Raw genomic sequence first — 23,652 nt, forward strand, 5'->3', positions numbered from 1 at the left:
GAAGGGGAAGCCCTGGGTCCTGCTAAGACTGAACCCCCAGTGAACTAGATTGTTGGGGGGAGGGCGGCAATGGGAGGAGGATGGGGAGGGGAACACCGATAAAGAAGGGGAGGGGGATGGATTAGGGGGATGTTTGCCCGGAAACCGGGAAAGGGAATAACACTCGAAATGTATCTAGGAAATACTTAAGTTAATAAAAAAAAAAAAAAAAAAAAGGAAGCCATAAAAAAAAAAATTCTGATACAAACAGCCTTTTCAATAAACACTGCTGGCAAAACTAGATGTCCAATTGTGGAAAAACAAAATGTTGCTCACCTTACAGAAAAATCAACTCAAAATGACTCATTATTTAACCCTGAAAATGCAACAAAATGATATATTAATACCAAACACAAATGTACACAGAAAACACATATGGTATCTACATTTTAGAAAAGGATTTATAATGCAAAAGGTTATACTGGTACTACATATGTGCTTGCTCATTTAGATGTGTATGTAGAGATATAAGTGAAGAGAAGAAAGAACACTTTCCACACAGAAGTCGGTAAATGGAGGACAATAATAGGAAAGGGGAGAAAGTATAAGATTCATATGTATTAAATGTCACATTGAAACTGCAGTTGGCAAGATTATTTAGTAAGGAGCAAGTTAAAGGGGTTAATCTGCATCATAGTTCAAGGTCATTGTCTACCACGGTATCTTATGCAGTGTATCTTATTGCTATGAAGAAGCACCAAACCAGGATAACTATTAGAAAGAAAGCATTTATTGGGCTTGTTTACAGTTTCAGAAGTTTTGAACATTATCATTATTGTAGGGAGCATGCTAGGGAACATGGTGGAGACAGATATGATGAAGTAGCTGAGAATTTTACATTTTGATCCACAATCAGGAAGAAAAGGGAAACACTGGCTTTGAGCTTTTGAACACTTAAATACAACCCCCAGTGATACACTTACTCCAATGATGCCACACTGCTTAATCCTTTTAAAGAAGTGCTCCTGCCTGATGACTAAGCATTCAAATCTCTGAGCCCTTGGGGTCTTACTCCAACCACCACACATGTAAGAAAGTAAAGGCGACAGGAGCTTAAAGCAGGTAGTCATGTTCCATCCACAGTCAGGAAGCAGGAGACTGATGAATAGTTGTTATCAGGGTATTTTCTTATACTGCAGCATTTCCAGCTTATGCTTCCAAGCACAATCACCAGATCTTCTGTTGTCCATTAAACTAATGAAGAAATTGCAAATCAACAATCAGTCTTGCTTCTCACATGCTAGAACTCATGGAGTTAACAAATGAGATATAAGCATTACCTCTTGACCCATCAACATAAAACACAAACATAATTCAAAATATAATTTAGGTTTATTTTGTCTTGGCACATGTATGTATGTATGTAAATGTGGCAGCCCATGCATGGAGATCAGAGGACAACATTCAGAGGTAATTACCTCTTTATATTTTGTAAGAACTGGGAACAATATCATGGGAATGGGTCTTGTTGGCAATTAAGTTTGTTCCCAAAGTCATCATGCTAGCTTTAGCCACAAAGCTTTAATCATAACAATTCTTCTCTTTTCCCCAACTTTACCCTTACCTCATAAGTAAAATAGGCTACAACCTGAAAGACCCACAAAGTATTTAACAATTATAACACTATGAAAGACTACAGTCCATGTGTCATGTGAGACTAAAGGCAATCTCTTAACTGTGATCTCCTACAACATAAGAACATGTGACTAATTTTACTACTCACTGGTATAGAATAAGTGTTCTGATTCTAAAAGAGAAGAAACAAAAGACAGCAAGGGAGGATTAGGCTCAAATCCAGAAGGAAAAACACACTCTGACAACTGTATTTTTGACATGATTGTGTGAAGGACTCCAAAGGTTTTACTTACCACATTTGTCAATCTTGTATGGTTTCTATTAAGCAGGAAGCTGCTAACTTTTAGGGTTTGTAGATGTGCTAACATATTAACATTTGTATTATTTCACTCCAGTTTGAACTATCTTGTGTTGAGAAATATAAGAAAGTTCACTCAAGGGTTTGCAACATTTTTCACATGTGGAATTATTAGGTGGAATTATGAGGTTTTTCACAAGTTCTTAGTAAGTAAAAAAAGACCTTGGAATGTTCTTCAGACTTGTGTGGTTTCTCTCACAGAGAAATTCTTGACTGTTGCTTAAGACCATAAGACTGGTAATAGTTTTGGCCACATTATCCAATTGTAATGTTTCTCTCCAGTAGGAATTATCCTGAGTTGGGACCATGCCATGGAACTTCTAAAGTATTTGCCACATTCTTTAGATTTGTATGGTTTCTAGGCAGAATGGATTTCTTGATGACCCCTAATGTTTTTGTTGAGCATTTGGACGTGTTCTTTGCATTTGTAAATGTCACCACATTGTGAGTTAATTTGTGTAAACATTGGTATATATTTGTAGAGATTGCTTTTCCACATTCCTCATATATGTCTGGTTTGAAATGAGTAGAATCTGACAAATTCTAAAGGAGTTGACTTGCCCTTAACAATTGTAAAGTTTTTCTGCTGTGTGAATTCTGTGTTCAGAGAGTAATTATGGACAACAGAAGGCCAGGATATATACTTCATACTTGCAGGGTTTCTCTGAATGACTTCTCTTGAGGTTAGAAAATAATGCTGGACATTGGAAGTAATTGCCACATACTTCACACTAATATGGTTTGTATGATTTTTTATTTTATCTATATGAGTGCTCTATTGGCACGAAAACCTACATAGCATAAGAGGAAACAGATTCCATCATACATGGTTGTGAGCCACCATGTGGTTGCTGGGAATTGAACTCAGGACCTCTGAAAGAGTAGCCAGTTCCCTTAACTCCTGAGCCATCTCTCCAGCCCCATGAATTTTTTTATGTTTGGAAAGTCGTGATGGATAATGGAAGGCTTTGCCACATACTTCACACTTGTAGGGTTTCTTTCCTGTATGAATTATCTTGTGTTTAGAAAGTAATGATGGATAATGGAAGGCCTTGCCACAAACTTCACACTTGTAGGGTTTTTCTCCTGTATGAATTATCTTGTGATGACAAAGTAATGATGGGTAATAGAAGGCTTTGCCACACACATCACACTTGTATGGATTCTCTCCTGTGTGAATTCTCTTGTGTTTAGAAAGTGACGAGGCAAAACAGAAGACATTTCCACATACTTCACACTTGTATGGTTTCTCTCCTGTATGAATTTTCTTATGGTTGGAAAGCTTTGAAGGATAATGGAAGGCCTTGCCACAAATATCACACTTGTGAGGTTTTTCTCCTGTATGAATCATCTTGTGTTTGGAGAGTAATGATGGATAATAGAAGGCCTTGCCACATAGGTCACAATTGTAGGGTTTTTCTCCAGTATGACTTATCTTATGTTTAGAAAGTAATGATGGAAAATGGAAGGCCTTGCCACATTCTTCACACTTGTAGGGTTTCTTTCCTGTATGAATTCTCTTGTGTTTAGATAGTGATGACGAAAAGCGGAAGGCCTTCTCACATACTTCACACTTGTATGGCTTCTCTCCTGTATGAATTATCCTGTGTTTAGATAGTGATGATGACACATGGAAGCCCTTGCCACATACTTCACACTGGTATGGTTTTTCTCCTGTATGAACTCTCTTGTGTTTAGAAAGTAATGATGGATAATAGAAGGCCTTCCCACATTCTTCACACTTGTAGGGTTTTTCTCCAGTATGAATTCCCTTGTGTATTAATAGTAATGATGGAAAGCGGAAGGCCTTTCCACATACTTCACACTTGTATGGTTTTACTCTTTTATGAATCTTTTTATGTTTAGAAAGTCGTGAAGGATAAATGAAGGCCTTCTTAGATAGTTGACTGTTAGAGTGATTCTCTCCTGTATGACTTATCTTGTGTTTAGAAAGTAATAATGGAATGCAGAAAGCCTTGCCACATACTTCACACTTGTAGGGGCTTTCTCCTGTATGAATTATCTTGTGATGAGAAAGTTTTGATGGAACATGGAACCCCTGGCCACAAACTTCACACTTGTAGGGTTTTTCTTCTGTATGAGTTATTTTGTGTTTAGAAAGTAACGATGGGTAGTGGAAGGCTTTGCCACACACTTCACACTTGTAGGGTTTCTCTCCTGTATGAATTCTCCTATGTTTAGAAAGTGATGACAGAGAGCGGAAGGCCTTGTCACATTCTTTACACTTGTATGGTTTCTCTCCTGTGTGAATTCTCTTGTGTTTAGATAGTGATGATGGAAAACAAAACGCCTTGCCACATTCTTCACACTGGTATGGTTTCTCTCCTGAATGAATCTTCCTATGATTGTTAAGTCTTGATGGATAATAGAAGGCCTTGCCACATACATCACACTTGTACAGTTTTTCTCCTGTATGAATCGCCCTATGTTTAGAAAGTACTAATGAATCATTGAAGGCCTTGCCACATACTTCACACTTGTAGGGTTTCTCTCCTGTACAAATTTTCTTATGTTTAGAAAGTCTTAAAGGATAAATAAAAGCCTTACCACATACTTCACTGTTATAGTAATTATCTCCTGTATGAATTCTCCTGTGTTTAGAAAGCGATGACAGAGAGCGGAAGGCCTTTCCACAGGCTTCACACTTGTATGGTTTCTCTTCTGTATGCATTTTTGAATGGGTAGAAAGTCTTGATGGATAATCGAAAGCCTTGCCACATACTTCACACTTGTAGGGATTTTCTTCTGTATGTATTATCTTGTGCTTAGAAAGTAGTGATAAAATACGGAAGGCCTTTCCACATACCTCACACTTGTATGGTTTCTCTCCTGAATGAATTTTCTTATGGTTGGAAAGTCTTGATGGATAATGGAAGGCCTTGCCACATACATCACACTTGTATGGTTTTTCTCCTCTATGAATTATTTTGTGTTTAGAAAGAAATGAAGAAATGTGGAAGGCCTTGCCACATACTTCACACTTGTAGGGTTTCTCTCCTGTATGAATTCGCTTGTGTTTAGAGAGTATTGATGGATAATGGAAGGCCTTGCCACATACTTCACACTTGTAGGGTTTTTCTCCAGTATGAATTCTCTTGTGTACCAAAAGTAACGATGGAAAGTGGAAGGCCTTGCCACACACTTCACACTTGTATGGTTTGTCTCCTGAATGAATTTTCTTATGTCTGGAAAGTCTTGAAGGATGTTGGAAGGCCTTGCCACACAAATCACACTTATAGGGATTCTCTTCTGTATGAATTATCTTGTGTTTCGAAAGTAATAATGGGATGCAGAAGGCCTTTCCACAAACTTCACATTTGTAAGGTTTTTCTACTGTATGAATTGTTTTCTCTTCAGGAAGTAATGATGGAATATGGGTGTACTTGGTACATTCTTCACACTCGTAGCCCTTCACTCCTAAATCAATTATCTGGTGATTTTGAAACACTTTTGTCCACTCAAAGACTCTGCCACATACTTTGCAGGTACAGCATTTTCCCCCTGGTGAGGAAGGGTTGAGAAATGAATGGAAGCAGAGCAAAATTCTGTACATTTACAATATTTCTTTTTTTAAAAACAAACATATACTCATACTTGAATTTATCTTTATAAATGATAAGCTACATTCAAATTTCTAAACCTGTATTCAATGAAGTCTGAGTTAAAACAGAGAATAAGTGAAAATCATGTAACCTTCTGTGGATTGCTGTTGATATGTAGGTGAAAGCTGGGGAAATATAATACTAGAGTCTGTGATTAGGCAATGAAAAAGGAAGGCGGTCCTGAGAGTTTCAAGGAGAGAGGACAGGGGAGAGACTGATAGAGGGCAGAGAAGATGGAGGAAGAAGGCAAACCAGATTCATGTGGCTTGAAATAGAATGTCAGAAATGGGATAGAATAATATAGGACAATTTGTCCAACATAGGAGGGAGGCTCATGTCAATATCAATTGGCTCTGATTTCACTGTGTGGGCATTTTGTGAGTTGAGAATTTATATCTGATTAATAAATTACAATCCTGTAGAGTTTTGATGGACAAAGGAAGGTCTTGCCTTATGGGTATTTGTGACAGTTAACCACAGGGAGGAGATAGCTGGAAAGATACAAGCTGTTGGGAGGAAAGCGAACTGAAAGAAGTTGGATGGAAGCTACATGACGTTAGCCATGGGAGAGGGGACACCACAAGGGCTGTAAAGTAGCCAGTGATAGCATGGGTTGTTTTTTAATTATACAACAACCTTCCATTAAAAGAAGAGCATGACCACACAGAACATGGAAACAAAGGAATATTAATCAAAGGAACATTAATCAAAATATAAGCAAAACAAAATATTAACTAAGAAAACCGATTCTGTAATTGCAAATCAGCCCCTAACAAATACAGAAATTTTATGACTAGTTGAAAACAAAGTATAAAATATTCTAACTTTCAACACACTGGAACAAACAATGCTTCTATATTGTATAAATTATATGTATATAATATATTGTATGAATATGATGTAGAGATAAAGTATTAGTAAAGAGTTTAGTTTGCATAGTTATGAATAATAAATTTCAAGGGTTCAAGAAAGAAGTTTTTGCATATGTTTAGGCATGATGTGTTGGTGCAGTATGTAAAGATTATCCTTGAATTATTCAAATACCGATTTTTCTGCCTCATATCTACTTGCCATCCATACACGGTACTGTAGTGCTTATTCTAAGAATTTTGTGTAAAGATTGTTCTCATTGTATTATCTAACTTGTCAATAAAACTGACCAGCCAGAAAAGAAAACAGGAAAACAGGTCTACAGCACTCCTGAAACACAGTCCTATAGGACGGTCTAGCCAGTGTCAGAAATAGCAGAACAAGGTAACACCAGAGACAACCTGATGGTGAGAGGCAAGCTCAGGAACCCAAGCAACAGAAACCACGACTACATGGCATCATCAGAGCCCAATTCTCTCAACAAAAGCAAACACTGAATATTCAAACACACCAGAAAAGCAAGATCTAGATTTAAAATCATATTTGATCATGATGCTGGAGGACTTCAAGAAAGACATGAAGAACTCCCTTAGAGAAACGCAGGAAAACATAAATAAACAAGTAGAAGCCTATAGAGAGGAATCACAAAAATCCCTGAAAGAATTCCAGGAAAACACAATCAAACAGGTGAACGAATTAAAAATGGAAATAGAAGCAATAAAGAAAGCACAAAGGGAGACAACCCTGGATATATAGAAAACCAAAGGAAGAGACAAGGAGCCATAGATACAAGCATCACCAACAGAATACAAGAGATAGAAGAGAGAATCACAGGAGCAGAAGATTCCATAGAAATCATCGACACAACGGTCAAAGAAAATGTAAAACGGAAAAAGCTACTGGTCCAAAACATACAGGACGCAATGAGAATATCAAACCTAAGGATCATAGGTATAGAATAGAGTGAAGACTCCCAGCTTAAAGCACCAGAAAATATCTTCAATATAATTATAGAAAAAACTTCCCTAACCTACAGAAAGAGATGCCCATAAACATACAAGACACCTACAGAACTCCAAATAGATTGGACCAGAAAAGAAACTCCTCTCGTCACATAATAGTAAAAACATCAAATGCACAAAACAAAGAAAGAATATTAAAAGCAGTAAGGGAAAAAGGTCAATATAACATATAAAGACAGACCTATCAGAATCACACCAGACTTCTCACCAGAGACTATGAAAGCCAGAAGATCCTGGACAGATGTCATACAGACCCTAAGAGAACACAAATGCCAGCCCAGGTTACTGTATTCAGCAAAACTCTCAATTAACATAGATGGAGAAAATAAGATATTCCATGACAAAACTAAATTTACACAAAATCTTTCTACAAATCCAGTCCAACAAAGGATAATGAATGGTAAAGCCCAACAAAAGGAGGCAAGCTACACCCTAGAAAAAGGAAGAAACTAATCATCTTGGCAACAAAATAAAGAGAAGAAAAGCGGGCTGGAGAGATGGCTCAGTGGTTAAGAACACTGTCTGTTCTTCCAGAGGTCCTGAGTTCAAATACCAGCAACTGCATGGTGGCTCACATCCATCTGTAATGGGAACCGATTCCCTCTTCTGGTGTGTCTGAAGACAGCTATAGTGTACTTATTATATATAAGTAAAGAAACCTTAAAAAAAAAGAGAGAGAAGAAAAGCACACAAACATAATCTTACATCCAAATACGAATATAAAAGGAAGCAACAATCACTATTCCTTAATATCTCTCAACATCAATGGACTCAACTCCCCAATAAAAAGACATAGATTAACAAACTGGATATGCAATGAGGACCCTGCATTCTGATGCCTACAGGAAACACACCTCAGAGACAAAGACAGATACTCCCTCAGAGTCAAAGGCTAGAAAACAACTTTCCAAGCAAATGGTCTGAAGAAGCAAGCTGGAGTAGCCATTCTAATAACAAATAAAATAGATTTTCAACTCAAAGTCATCAAAAAAGATAAGGAAGGACATTTAATATTCATCAAATGAAAAATCCACCAAGATGAACTCTCAATCCTAAATATCTATGCTCCAAATACAAGGGCATCTACATACATAAAAGAAACCTTACTTACTCAAAGCACATATTGCACCTCACACAATAATAGTAGGAGATTTCAACACCACACTCTCATCAATGGACAGATCATGGAAACAGAAATTAAACAGAGACATTGACAGACTAAGAGAAGTCATGAAGCAAATGGACTTAACAGATATTTATAGAACATTCTATCCTAAAATAAAAGGATATACCTTCTCACCACCGCATGGTACTTTCTCATACATTGACCATATAATCGTTCATAAAACAGGCCTCAACAGATACAGAAAGATAGAAATAATCCCATGCATCCTATCAGACCACCACAGGCTAAAGCCGGTCTTCAACAAAAATAAGGGAAGAACGCCCACATATACATGGAAGTTGAAGAATGTTCTACTCAATGATAACCTGGTCAAGAAGGAAATTAGAAAGACATTAAAGACTTCTTAGAATTTAGTGAAAATGAAGGTAGAACATACCCAAACTTGTGGGACACAATGAAAGCTGTGCAAGGAGGAAAACTCATAGCTCTGAGTGCCTACAGAAAGAAACAGGAAAGAGCATATATCAGCAGCTTGACAGCATACCTAAAAGCTCTAGAACAAAAAGAAGCAAATACACCCAGGAGGAGTAGAAGGCAGGAAATAATCAAACTCAGAGCTGAAATCAACCAAGTAGAAACAAAAAGGACCATACTAAGAACCAACAGAACCAAAAGGTAGATAAACCCTTAGCCAGACTAATGAGAGGACACAGAGAGTGTGTCCAAATTAACAAAATCAGAAATGAAAAGGGAGACATAACTACAGAATCAGAGGAAATTGAAAAAATCATCAGATCCTACTACAAAAACCTATATTCAACAAAACTTGAAAATCTGGAGGAAATGGACAATTTCCTAGACAGATACTGGGTACTGAAGTTAAATCAGGAACAGATAAACCATTTAAACAACCCCATAACTCCTAAGGAAATAGAAGCAGTCATTAAAGGTCTCCCAACCAAAAAGAGCCCAGGTCCAGACGAGTTCAGTGCAGAATTCTATCAGACCTTCATAGAGGACTTCATACCAATTCCAAACTATTTCACAAAGTTGAAACAGACGGAGTGCTACCAAATTCCTTCTATGAAGCCACAATTACTCTTAACCTAAACCACACAAAGACACAACAAAGAAAGAGAACTTCAGACCAATTTCCCTTATGAATATTGAGGCAAAAATACTCAATAAAATTCTTGCAAACCCAATCCAAGAGAACATCAAAACAATCATCCACCATGATCAAGTAGGCTTCATCCCAGGCATGCAGGGATGGTTTAATATACAGAAAATCATCAATGTAATCCATTATATAAACAAACTGAAAGAACAAAGCCACATGATCATTTCACTAGATGCTGAGAAAGAATTGGACAAAATTCAACACCCCTTCATGATAAAAGTCCTGGAAAGATCAGGAATTTAAGGGCCATACCTAAATAAACACAGTAAAGGCCATATACAGCAAACCAGTAGCTAACATTAAACTAAATGGAGAGAAACTTGAAGCAATCCCACTAAAATCAGGGACTAGACAAGGCTGCCCACTCTCTCCCTACTTATTCAATATAGTTCTTAAAGTTCTAGCCAGAGCAATCAGACAACAAAAGGAGACCAAAGGGATACAGATTGGAAAAGAAGAAGTCAAAATATCACTACTTGCCAGATGATATGATAGTATATTTAAGTGATCCCAAAAGTTCCACCAGAGAACTACTAAACCTGATAAACACCTTCAGCAAAGCGGCTGGGTATAAAATTAACTCAAATAAATCAGTAGCCTTCCTCTACACAAAAGAGAAACATGCCAAGAAAGAAATTAGGGAAACGACACCCTTCATAATAGTCCCAAATGATACAAAATACCTCGGTGTGACTTCAACCAAGCAAGTGAAATATCTGTATGATAAGAACTTCAGGGTTGGGGATTTAGCTCAGTGGTAGAGCACTTGCCTAGCAAGCGCAAGGTCCTGGGTTCAGTCCCCAGCTCCGAAAAAAAAAAAAAAAAAAAAAAGAGAAAAAAAAAAAAAAAAAGAACTTCAAGCCTCTGTAAAAAGAAATTGAAGAATACCTCAGAAGATGGAAAGATCTCCCATGCTCATGGATTTGCAGGATTAATATAGTGAAAATGGCCATTTTACCAAAAGCGATCTACAGATTCAATGCAATCTCCATCAAAATGCCAATCCAATTCTTCAAAGAGTTAGACAGAACAATTTGAAAATTCATCTGGAATAACAAAAAACCCAGGATAGCTAAAACTATCCTCAACAATAAAAGGACTTCCGTGAGAATCACTATCCCTGAACTCAAGCAGAATTACAGAGCAATAGTGATAAAAACTGCATGGTATTGGTACAGAGACAGACAGACAGACCAGTGGAATAGAATTGAGGACCCAGAAGTGAACCCACACATCCATGGTCACTTGATTTTTGACAAAGGAGCCAAAACCATCCAATGGAAAAAAGATAGCATTTTCAGCAAATGGTGCTGGTTCAAGTGGAGGTCAGCATGTAGAAGAATGCAGATGGATCCATTCTTTTCACTCTGTACAAAGCTTAAGTCCAAGTGGATCAAGGACTTCCACATTAAACCAGGTACACTCAAACTAATACAAGAAAAAGTAGGGAAGCATCTCAAACACATGGGCACAGGAGAAAATTTCCTGAACAAAACAGCAATGGCTTATGCTCTAGGATAAAGAATCGACAAATGGGATCTCATAAAGCTGCAAAGCTTCTGTAAGGCAATGGACACTGTCGTTAGGAGAAAATGACAGCCAACGGATTGGGAAAAGATCTTTATCAATCCCACAACTGATAGAGGGCTTATATCCAAAATATACAAAGAACTCAAGAAGTTAGTTGGGAGACAAATAACCGTATTAAAAAATGGGGTTCAGAACTAAACAAAGAATTCACAGCTGAGGAACGCTGAATGGCTGAGAAACACCTAAAGAAATGTTCAACATCTTTAGTCATAAGGGAAATTCAAATCAAAACAACCCTGAGATTTCACCTCACACCAGTGAGAATGGCTAAGATCAAAAACTCAGGTGACAGCTGATGCTGGCGAGGATGTGGAGAAAGAGGAACACTCCTCCATTGTTGGTGGGATTGCAGAGCAGTATAACCATTCTGGAAATCAGTCTGGAGGTTCCTCAGAAAATTGGACATTGACCTACCTGAGGATCCAGCTATACCTCTCTTAGGCATATACCCAAAAGATGCCCCAACATATAACAAAGACACATACTCCACTATGTTCATAGCAGCCTTATTTATAATAGCCAGAAGCTGGAAAGAACCCAGATGCCCTTCAACAGAGGAATGGATACAGAAAATGCGGTACATCTACACAATGGAATATTACTCAGCTATCAAAAACAATGACTTTATGAAATTCATAGGCAAATGGATGGATCTGGAAAATATCATCCTGAGTGAGGTAAGCCAATCACAGAAAAACATACATGGTATGCACTCATTGATAAGTGTATATTAGCCCAAATGCTCAAATTACCCTAGATGCACAGAACACATGAAACTCAAGAAGGATGACCAAAATGCGAATGCTTCACTCCTTCTTTAAAAGGGGAACAAGAATACCTTTGGGAGGGAAGAGGGAGGCAAAGTTTAGAACAGAGGCAGAAGGAACACCCATTCAGAGCCTGCCCCACATATGGCCCATATATATACAGCAAATAAGTGCCGGATGACAGGAACCGAATGTTCCTGAGAGACACAGCCAGAATATAGCAAATACATAGGCGAATGCCAGCAGCAAACCACTGAACTGAGAACGGGACCCCCGCTGAAGGAATCAGAGAAAGGACTGGAAGAGCTTGAAGGAGCTCAAGACCCCTTATGAACAACAATGCCAACCAACCAGAGCTTCTAGGACTAAGCCACTACTGAAAGGCTATACATGGACTGACCCTGGGCTCCAACCTCATAGGTAGCAATGAATATCCTAGTAAGAGCACCAGTGGAAGGGGAAGCCCTTGGTCCTGCCAAGACTGAACCCCCAGTGAACGTGATTGTTGGGGGGAAGGGTGGTAATGGGGGGAGGATGGGGAGGAGAACACCCATATAGAAGGGGAGGGGGAGAGGTTGGGGGATGTTGGCCAGGAAACCGGGAAGGGGAATAACAATCGAAATGTAAATAAGAAATACTCAAGTTAATAAAGATGGGAAAAAAATTAAAATTTAAATCTGAAAAAAAGAAATGTAAATAAGAAATACTCAAGTTTATAAAGAAAAAAGTACAACTTATATTAGGTACTAAGATTAGAATTAAAATCCATTTTTTTCTTAAAAAACAAACAAACAAAAAATCCAAAAAAACTGAACAGCCAGTAGACCAACTGCAGGGAGGAAAGAGTTGATCACCTGCCAGCCCAAGGAAGAAGAGACAGAGAAAATGTGGGGGAGGGAGGTGAGAGAGAGAGGGGGGAGGGGGGAAGGAGAGAAAGGGGAGGGGAGGAAAGAATTCACTATAAGGAAGGGGTCCTGAGAAACATCAGGTAAGGACACATGAAGCCCAGAGAGCCAGAGCAATAAAAAAAAATGCAAGTATTCTTAGAATTTTGGCTGGGAGGTAGCCAGATTAATTTAGAAGATTAGAATTGATTATTAACCGCCCAGTCATTGACTTGTGAATCTTATCAAATAAATCTTACAGTTTGTCTCTTTCATTTTGGAGCTAGCCAGGAATAGAGACAAATCTTCACTTTAAAAAGTGCATGTGGGTTGGGGATTTAGCTCAGTGGTAGAGCGCTTGCCTAGGAAGCGCAAGGCCCTGGGTTCGGTCCCCAGCTCCGAAAAAAAAGAACCAAAAAAAAAAAAAATAGTAAGTCTTTGGAAAAAGTGCATGTATACATTTTTAAATGCAGGTTTTACATCTTACATATAAAAAAAATAAACATCCAAGTTAAAGACTACTTAGAAATGACAGAGACTTGGCTGTCTCAAGTTAATCTCATGGTAGAAGATAGCAAAGCTTATGAGACTCAAAGCATCCGTAACATTAGATAATGTCCTTTCATATAAAAATATAGAATATTAGAGCTTTAAAAGGTGACTTATACCACAGTATTGTGTTTCTGTGGCTTTATATTAGATCTTAGAATTTCCCACTCTGTTCTGTGATAGGCTCCCTTCAGACATACCTGGGTGCATAGTGGTAGTTGCTCTTCCCTTCACATCTGAAGGCTCTTGTATTTGCTCCAGAAATGTGACGAGATATGGCTTACAGGAAGCAAGACCTGTTTGCGGGAAAAGGGAACAACAGCAATGCTCCTGGGAGATAAAATGGTCCTTTCCAGGACTATGTGTATAAGGAACGAGAAGACACAATACAGGAGTATAGGGGATTAATTTTTCACATGTTTCCTGATGGGCACTCCAGAATCCTTAGGAGAAACTTAGCACTTCTAGGTCCTAAGCTTCATATCCCTTAGTTACCAGGACAACTCTTAAAACTGAAGTATGTGACAACTTACTTTCTAATAAAAGACTTTTATGGGGGGAGGGGGAGCCAACACCAGAAGAAATAGTTCTAAGGTATATGAATAATGTTAAGTTTCTTGAAAAGTAGCCCTGTAAACAGATATTGTTGGAAGCACAAGCTCCCATGAGGTATTGTACAAAGGGAACAAGTTTCATAGTGACAATTAATTAAGAATTCATCATGGAAGTTTTCCTCACCCAAGAATACAAGGTTGTTGTAATTCTCCAACATCACATCCCTGTACAATTTCCACTGAGCAAGGTCTAGGCATTCCCACTCCTCTGCAGAGAAATCAATGGCCACATCCCTGAATGAAAGCATTTCCTGAAAAACAAAAAATGAGGAAACACCACACATTGTTGGAGGTCGATTTGGTGCTTCTACATGTTCAAGTGCTATATCAATACCATAAGATCTTGCTGTCACAAGACAAGCAAATTCTAAAGTACACCTTCATTTATTTTGTAAACCTTGCTCTCAAATTTAAAACTATTGATTAAATAAAACTGGTAACAGCTAATTATGTGGAAAAAATAGAGGTTGATAGGGCTTCAGTGACCAGGCTGGGAGTCAAAGTAAGGATCATGAGAAGGAGAAATAAGGAGAAGGGGAAGATGGGAAGACATGAGGTCTCCATTAGACATGATAGATCAGTAGCACATGCCCAAGTGAAAGGATCCTCAAACCTCAGCAAACATTGATAGAGCAGAATTTATTCAGGAAAGACTGTCAGCAAGGAATTGGGAAGAACAGCAGGGGAAATAGTCTAGCTTTAGAAAAATAGATTAGGCATTAATCCCCCAGTAATTGAGCAAAAGCTCAATCATAGTATGAGTCTTATTCATTTGGAAGCTAAACTGGGATAGAAATAACCACAATTAACTTACACATTATGCAAGTTAGAACCATCAATAATAACATGTATACAAAGAGGCATCATGTGCTTCTGCATATAAATATAAAGGTGGCCCTAAGTGAGAGGAGAGCTGTAAACACTTCTGATATAAGTAAGGAAGAATCCTAAAATACTTCTCATCTGGTGTTGTTTTAAGTGAAGTAGATCACAGAAAATATTAGAAACTTCTACAGTATAATACATCTAAGAACAGTAAACTGGAGAAAAAGGTCAACTACAAAACAGTGTGTTGGGGCTGGAGAGATGGCTCAGCAGTTAAGATTACTGACTACTTTTCCAAAGGACATGGGTTTGATTCCTAGATGTCACATGGATACTCACAACTGTGTGTAACTCCAGTTACAGAGAATTGGACAATCTCTTAGACATAAAAGGTAACAAAATACAAACACATAAATACCTTAGTTAGAGCTTCTATTCTTGTCATGAAACTCTGATCAAAAATTAGCTTTGAGAAGAAAGGGATTATTGGGCTTATACTTCCATAGCATGGTTCATCATTGAAGGAAGTCAGTACAGGGTCTCAAACAGGACAGAAACCTGCAGGCAGGAGATGCTTTAGAAATAATGAAGGAGTTCTATTAAAGGGCTTTCTGTACATGGCTTACTCAGCTAGCTTCTTTATAGAACCCAGAGCCACCAGCCCAGGTGTAGCACCTCACAAATCAGGTTGTGCCATGTTCTGTCCTTCACTAGGAAAATGTTATACAGGCTGACACACAGCCCGATCTTAGGGAGATGTTTCCTAAATTGTTATTTCCTATAGTCACATAAGTAAAGTTTGTTTAAAGTGCACAATAATCTAGCCAGCACAATAAAAAATAGGAAATTCAAAAAAAATACTTTAGTGTCCCCTCCTTGCATTATATTACAGTGCACATTACACATATTTCTCACACTAGAGAGCTGTGGTAATGGAGAAGGTACTTCTTAACCCAGTATGCACACTCACAATGACAAATACAATGAAGATGCAGATCTGATGAGCACCTCTGGGCTGAGGTCAGCATCCTGAGCATGTACAGAGAGATGCAAATGACAGGGCACCAAGAGACCTCAGCGTGAGCAGCCAGTGAGTAGAATAATACATGAAGAATTTGTTTACAAATCTCTGATGGGCTCCTAGAGCAGCATCCATCTTCTCATTCCCAAGCCCCTCACCTGTGTCTCTAAAAGGTTTAAACTAGGTTCTTCCCAACATACCTCCCCATCCCATGATTCCAGTGTTAGTGACCATCTCTGTGCATACTAATAAGCAGCCTTATCTGTTGTTCTCAACCTCTTCCCTGCCTTTTTCTTTTTTTATAATGTGCTCAAAAGTCTAACATTGTCTATATTTTCACAAATGACCATATTGCATCCTGTGATCACTGAATAAGATCACAAATTAAGCTGTGAATTAAGGAATATAACAGAGAGAAACTGTGTACCACAATCTCCTAATTCTTTTCCTTTTATGATATCCTTAAAAATTAATTCAAACTAAAGACATTCATTTGTAACCACATAAAGATGACCTCAGAATCACAGAAAAGGAGAATATAAATAAAAATAATATATTTGGGTTTAGGAATGTAGAGCTTAAAGGAAGCTGTTATTAAGTCAGACACACAAAAGAAATAAAACAACAATTAATTTTGCAGCAGGTAGGTTGACTGGTAGGTCCTGCCTGTATTTTTTTCCTAAAAACCATATGACAAGATCTCATAGAAAAAAACTAAACAATACAAAAGATCAAACTGGCATTTCCCCTCAGTATCCTACAAGATATCATTTGAAAGATTTCCCATGAGCATGGGTAAGGATTAACAGTGGATATGGCCATCTTATCAAAAGGAATCTACAGATTCATTGCACTTCTCATCAAAACTCCCATATAATTCTTTACAGACCTTGAATGAACAATTCAACTTCATATTAAAAAATAAAATGGCCCAGGCTGCTGTACCCTCTCTATGCTGTAAGGAGTGTGCTTTGATGTCTAAGGTAGCATGCGATTCCAACTTCATACACTGTTCATTCATATTTTTCCTAAAGATATAGTAACATAACTAGGAAATGTCTAGTCATTCTATATATGTTTACAAACTCATTGGAAATCCCAGTAGATAGGACAAGGTGGTCTGAAGCCCATGCTTTCCGAGAGTAGACTTGAATGCCGTAAGCCAAGTTCCGGCTCACTAACACTCTGTGTGACTGAAGAGTGACAATATAAGGAAGGTCACCCGAGATAGGGGGAGGGTCTGTGGAGGAGAAATCCTGAAAAACAAAACCCTGTGTCTGGCAGTGAATGAAAAACTCTTGGAAGGAGTCTGTGTGTGCAGAGACTGATGACCCTTGTGCAAGTTCATTGAGGGTCAGAGCCTGGAATTTTGCAGGTTCAGGGGTAGCTAGCTGCCTTACCTTGGGCTGGTTTGACCCTGTAGAGATCATAAGTTCTTGCCTCACTCTGTAGTGGACCTCACGGCTTGTGACAATAGATTTAAAACCAGTCATAATCTAACTTGGCAGAACATGAGATTCTATCAGTGCAAAACCTAAAATCTCATCAGATGGTATCTTAGGTGAATAGGGTATCTCCCATGTCTCATAGTACATGCCTCTAGCGGACGCATACCAATGTATTTTAAACTTTCCTTGGTCAATGAAATTATTTGTTCTGTAAAGCCATGAAACTGATTCCACGTTGGAGCATGGAATTTGGATTAAACTAAATCTGTGTTCTCAGATCATGGCCAAATGGCTCTGGACTAAACAGTTCTCTTAACCCTTCAGGAGGAGAGCTGTGCATTTTGCATGAACAGGAACCTACTATGTATAAATCATAAGATCCCCAGTGTGCCATGGCTTTTGAAAGTCTCTCAAGCACAGTACAAAAACTTGAGGAATCCTTTCTAGAACTATTCAGGGAGCAACAGTGAACCAGAAATGCACGTTGAGGGACAGGGTACATTTAAGAGAGTCTACTGCTGATAATGTGAATAGACAGAAATAAATCATGTGGTAACAGAGCCCGCAGATTAGCAGAGGCATTTCCCCCTTACCTTTCAGACATCCCAGCCCCTCCCAGTGTTCTTTCTCTCATCACACCAGTCACCTATCCTATCAGAAAAGCAGTCCAGATTTTGGGAAAAAAAAACACATACTCAGGATTACTGGGGTATTACTGTCTAATGATATTTAATCTTAAGTATAAAACCACAATTATTTGGATTGTGCAAACACAGGTTCATACCAATTCCAAGATTATTCTGTGGAGACATACCTAAGACTCAGGTCACAGCGGCATATATTAGAAATTCCTACTCAACCCGAGGCATCCATAAATCTAACAATTCATTACAAAGGAAAAGGAACCAACATCCCACACAACAGTTGCTCTCACACGACTCTCTGTCCTTGGACACTAGGAAGTTAGGGAAGTTCTGTAAGTCTTGAGAGTATGACTATAGTCAAGTGAGCACGGGTCAGCTAGGCAGAGCAGGCTCTCCAGCAAAGTTGAGTGAGCTTCCTTTAGCATCTTGCACATGCAGTCATCAGACCCAGCCTACTCTTGCAATCCTCTTGCTTCAAACATTCTCCCTGGTCAAACCTGCGCTCAGGCGCAGTGGCCCAGCCTAGCTCAGCACCTCCAGGTCAGCAGCTTCCCTTGTTTCACAACAAACCCAAGTCAGCTCCCTCCTCGCCCAACCCGCCACACTGCACAGCCCGTCAGATCTACAGGACGGCGCTGCTCCCTGCACCAACCTCAATGTCAGAGATCCAAACCCAGTCTGAGCAAGCTTAACTTTGGGGAGAAGCGAGGTTTAAGAAGAATCCGGAAGTTTGATACCAACAGCCCCTTTTGGTGACGTCATAATTGTTGAGACTACATTTCCCACAAGTCAGTGCAAAGGACTTCCAGGAAGAAGCCAGAGGAGTTCTGTGTACTGCCTGGGGACCTGACCTGCTGTGTGCAAGTGAAGTTGTTATGAAAGGAGTCTAACGCACATGGGCAACCACAGGGCTTTCGTGCTTTTTGAAAGTGCTGTGGTATCAGCGCGCGATGTTAGTCTATGAGTCGAGCCTTTCAAGTAATGTTTATCACATTTACTAGTTATTTCTGCTAAAACTCGATTTTAAAGCTCAAATCGACTTATAAAATCGACAAGGGAAATCTTCCATGGTTTGCTTTACTTAAAAATAAGGAAGCAGCAAACTAATTAGGACTGCGAATTTCTTATTGAACCATGCTTGATAACCCTGCCTGACATGCAGCATTTCAGGTGCTTAAGACAGAAGAATGGGAATTCAAAACTAGTCACCACCAGGTGTTCTCTGAGCACAGGCTTTTCTCATCGTCATCATCTCCCAAGAAGAGACACAGAGCTCCTGGGCTCACACTGGTGTGTATACCGACTCTTGGTACACTGTGCACTATAGGATTTCCCTTGTTCCCTTTGATGTTCCTTATCGAATTTTCTCTCTCCACTGATCATGTCATTGTTCATGTTTGACACTATTTAAACATTTGGTATCTGTCTGGAACTTCCCTCACTTCTAAGCAGAGCACTGAGATGATTCTTCTTTGAATACAAAAGCATCAGAAATATGTCCTTAGGATTGTCAAATGAGCTCACTGTGGTAGAGACATTGAACCCTACATTGGAACGATTGAGCACTCAGAATGCCCGTCTCTTCTTGGGAAGGTTTATTCCACTGCAGTTCATGCTTGAGACAAAGGTACAAACCCCATCACAAGGAAGACTTCATGCTTCCATAATGCATACTGATTGACAAGGAATCTGTTTCAGAGCCGAGACTGTGTTAAGTTCCTATTCAATTCTTCTATTCCAGGCAGTGTATTAACCCAGTGATACAGCTAGAGGAACTAGAGTCAACAAGCAGTACATTCACCTAGACACTTGATTCGCAAGTCTGTTTCGAATGAGGTCAGTAGTGGTCTGTCCTCCTCCTGAATGCTGCAGTGAGGGCATTGCCAGTAACCACAAGGTTAGAATTTCTGAGCATAGCTAGATTTTCAATATGTGAAATAAGTGTGTACATACATGTCTGTTACATGGAAACCTACCTGAAAGTGTACTGACTCGTATGAGAGGCACTGATCTGTGAGGATGCAGCCTTCATTCTCAACTGTTCTGCAATATCCTTTCCCTCCTACTGAGAGTGTTTAAGAGGAGGAGAAGGAGTAACTTAATGTGGTGCAGGCACAAAGTGAATATGAAGACTCTAGAGGAAGCCTTGTTTGGCATGATATTAGGGACCAGCCATACTTAGGGAAAGTTTACCATAGCCCAGTCCTCGTCCTTTGGTTAGACTATGTTGGCAGTTTCAAGTTTATTACGTATACTACCATTTTATAACATCTTGATCATTTAAGTTTCTTCCATAAAAACATTCTGCATTAACTGTGATTTTTGGCCAAATTCCTTTAAAATCTATGTTTACATAAGCTAAAGAGATTGTTCAGTAGTTGAGAGTAATTAATATTCTTACAGAGCATGAATTTGTTTTCTAATAATATTGTTCTTGCTGAGATGAATATGGCATGTAGGAAGGTTTCCACACATACATGGACAAAAGAAAGTTTGCCTAAAGAAGGATCATGCATAATGTCCTTAGGCCTGAGTATTCTGCAGTTACTCCCATAAGCAGAGAATGGTGGGCTTCTGGGAAATTGTTCTTGTCTGGCAGCCTGTCTTGTTAAAGTAATAGATAACATGAACCATAAGAGTTTTGATGATGAATTTTATAACTAGTTTCTGCTTGCTCTAAGCTGAGCAAACAGGGCATGTAGCAGAATCAGCTAGCCAATCGCCTTCTGTAAGGGCCCAGATTAATGTGTGTCTAAAGATGCCTTACAAAATTCAGGGAAATTCTACTGTGTAAAAAAGTTGCAACTTAAATAAAAGTGAAGATATGGTAGTTTTGTTTAGAGCCAGAGTAGTGGTTTCAATGGCTGGGAAAACTTTAACTACATATTGTTAATCAGAGTAGAGAAGAAAAGGACAGTCTTGTAACTTAGTAAAGGCAAAAATTATAGTGATTAGTTCTGTCCTCTGTGCAGAAGTTTCAAAGGTTTCTTGAGTAAAAGTTTCACCATTAATGATAGTTACAGCCTTGCCTTTTGCAGTTCCATCAGTAAAAGCAAAAGCTGCATTGGGCAAAGACTCAACAGACTACTGTAAGGGGAAGATAATCTGTAGAGATTTCAAAAGTTGTAACAAAGGATGACTGGGCAAATAGTGTAAACTCTGGCCTGTAAAGTTAATTAGCATAATCTGTCAATCTTCTGGATCTAACAGGAGCTCAGTCAGTTGTTCATTCTTGTAAGGCACTATAATTTTAGAAGCATCTTTACCCATTATTTCCTTACAGCACTTGTGCCCTTTGGAAAACACATGAATCACCAGAGTAATATAGGAAGTGCCATTTTTTTCTAGAGTGACAGGCAGAAGGATCCACTCCAAGGGACCATTCTGCCATAACGCTCATGTAGGTGTATGAATAGTAGTGGGCAGTCCATAAAGCCCCATGGACCATCGTCTTATCCTCTGCAATTGTTGTCTACTAATAGCCTGTTTCATATTCATTAATGCATTTTTGTTTCCTCAGTTCAGAAGCAAGAAGACAGTGGGTTGGAATCACCTCTAAGAAGGTCACATAAAGGCTTAAGCTCCTCAGTGTTTAATTTAAGAAAAGGATGAATCCAATTAATTTCCCCTAAAGTCCTTTGAAAGTCATTTAAGGTAGTTACTTTGCTTTAATCAAGCTTTAAAGGTTGATGGGCCACAGTATCTGAATAATTAACTCTCCCCAACTTTATGGTTTTGCAACTTTATGACTCAGAAAGTGGAATACACCATGAAAGGATATAGGAAAACACATATAGAATCTGCTTTGGAGACATGATGCAATTATAATTTTAATTTGAACATAAATATTGCATGCTTTGTTCTAGATGAATCTGTGGATTTTAAAGAGCCCATATATTGTTCTGAGTCTTAAAGCATCAATACATGGAGTGTATTCAGTGAAGAGTGGGGACTTGTACTCTGATCCATCTGACTTATGTTTACATGGATTCTGGAAAGAAGAGAACATGGAATTCAGATGTAAAGAGAATTGGCACGGGGCTGGAGAGATGGCTCAGCGGTTAAGAGCACCCGACTGCTCTTCCAGAGGTCATGAGTTCAATTCCCAGCAACCACATGGTGGCTCACAACCATCTGTAAAGAGATCCGGTGCCCTCTTCTGGTGTATCTGAAGACAGCTACAGTGTACTTATATATAATAAATGAATAAAAGAGAGAGAGAGAGAGAGAGAGAGAGAGAGAGAGAGAGAGAGAATTGGCACTATATGTTATGGCATTTGATAATGACTATGGAGGACATTATGACAGACACCTGTATACCAGAAAATGACAATGTCCTGAGAATCTGGGTTCCTCTGCTTTATTACTTGCAAATGTGTTTGACTCCTGTTCCAATCCTTTGTAATTTCTCTTCATGGCCTCTGACATAATTATATACATCAGCAGGATCTGAATGTCAGCACCCAGCACAGATCCCCTCAGAGTTTCCCAGATATGACATGTCCAACACAGCGAGGTTCATGCATGAGCTGTAAAGACAAGTAACTCCTTCCCTCATACTAACATACAATGAAGGAAGCCTGGGAGGGCAGAGAACAACCCACCAAGGGGAACTGGGCTTAAACCTGTGCAAGAGGAAGGCGTCCCACACTAGCAGTTTGCTTTACTGGCTGGAGATGGCAGTATGCATGAGAGACAGTGGAGGTTTTGTTCCTGGTAACTGGAAGCAGCATCTGCAAACAGCTGAAGCTCTGGGACAGGGACACGGGAAGGCATGTGCGACGCAGCTTTAGAAAAAGACACAGGGATGTAAACCACAGCAGCCTGCATCAGTCGGAAAGAAAATAAAGAAATGATGAGTCTCAGCTTAGATATGAAAGGAGTAAACTGGAAGAATTTAGGGAGGACCAGAAGAAAGCATTATCAGGTCATGGCAGAATCTAACACAAACTACTTTCTAAAGGGAATGAACATTCACTGCAAATAGGAGGAAATTAAAGCACAAGAAAGAGGAGAATCAGTCCTTACACAGTAAATGCAAAGAAGTATCTAGTCACCAAAATTTAATGTCTTTTACAAGAGTAGGCTAGTGAAAAAGGTTAAAATTACACATTGAATGGGTCAACAGAAGTACACAAAGTTTATAAGTCAGGAAAGTGCTGATTGTATGCGTTTCTCTCAAGGTGTTTTCTCTAAGAAACATGAATTGAATGATAGAAAAGTGTTTCAGAGCCTGCCCCACCTGGGGATCCAGACCATATACATACAGCTACCAAAATTAGACAATATTGATAAATCCAAGAAGTGCATGCTGACAGGAGCCTGATATAGCTGTCTCCTGAGAGGCTCAGCCAGAGCATGACACAGAGGCAAATGCTAGCAGCAAACCATTGAACTGAGAATGGTGTCCCTATTGGAGGATTTAGAGAAAGGATTGAAGGAGTTGAAGGGGCTTGCAACCCCATAATAACAATACCAACCAACCAGATCTCCCAGGGACTAAATCACTACCCAAAG

At 39.0% G+C, this 23,652-nt stretch overlaps 1 protein-coding gene and 1 long non-coding RNA gene across 2 annotated transcripts; one reads left to right on the forward strand and one right to left on the reverse strand.

Annotated features, from left to right (window-relative positions):
- Nucleotides 1-747: 747 nt before the first annotated feature.
- Nucleotides 748-18,867, reverse strand: Zfp729 (zinc finger protein 729). The gene is made up of 5 exons (XM_087604919.1): nt 18,788-18,867; nt 14,322-14,448; nt 13,784-13,879; nt 1,908-5,494; nt 748-1,233 (listed from the first exon to the last, which is right to left on the reverse strand). Exons 2-4 carry the CDS (start codon nt 14,443-14,445, stop codon nt 2,793-2,795), a joined length of 2,922 nt encoding a protein of 973 aa, XP_087461045.1. The 5' UTR covers nt 14,446-14,448; nt 18,788-18,867; the 3' UTR covers nt 748-1,233; nt 1,908-2,792.
- A 75-nt stretch (nt 18,868-18,942) lies between these two features.
- LOC120099100 (uncharacterized) lies at nt 18,943-22,473 on the forward strand. The gene is made up of 3 exons (XR_015649167.1): nt 18,943-19,113; nt 19,298-19,425; nt 22,002-22,473. It is a non-coding gene; the product is annotated as an uncharacterized LOC120099100 (long non-coding RNA).
- Nucleotides 22,474-23,652: the final 1,179 nt, after the last annotated feature.

Source organism: Rattus norvegicus, chromosome 1 (assembly GCF_021556685.1).
Source record: "Rattus norvegicus strain SHRSP/BbbUtx chromosome 1, alternate assembly SHRSP_T2T, whole genome shotgun sequence".
In the NCBI taxonomy this organism is placed as follows: Eukaryota; Metazoa; Chordata; class Mammalia; order Rodentia; family Muridae; genus Rattus; species Rattus norvegicus.

Excerpts from the sequence above, each read along its gene's own strand:
- Zfp729 (XM_087604919.1), bottom strand. The coding sequence starts at position 14,445 with ATGCTTTCATTCAGGGATGTGGCCATTGATTTCTCTGCAGAGGAGTGG. Across the intron at positions 13,880-14,321 it reads CAACAACCTTGTATTCTTGG|GTCTTGCTTCCTGTAAGCCA; the intron begins GTGAGGAAAACT and ends TCCCGCAAACAG. Across the intron at positions 5,495-13,783 it reads AACTACCACTATGCACCCAG|GGGGAAAATGCTGTACCTGC; the intron begins GTATGTCTGAAG and ends CTTCCTCACCAG.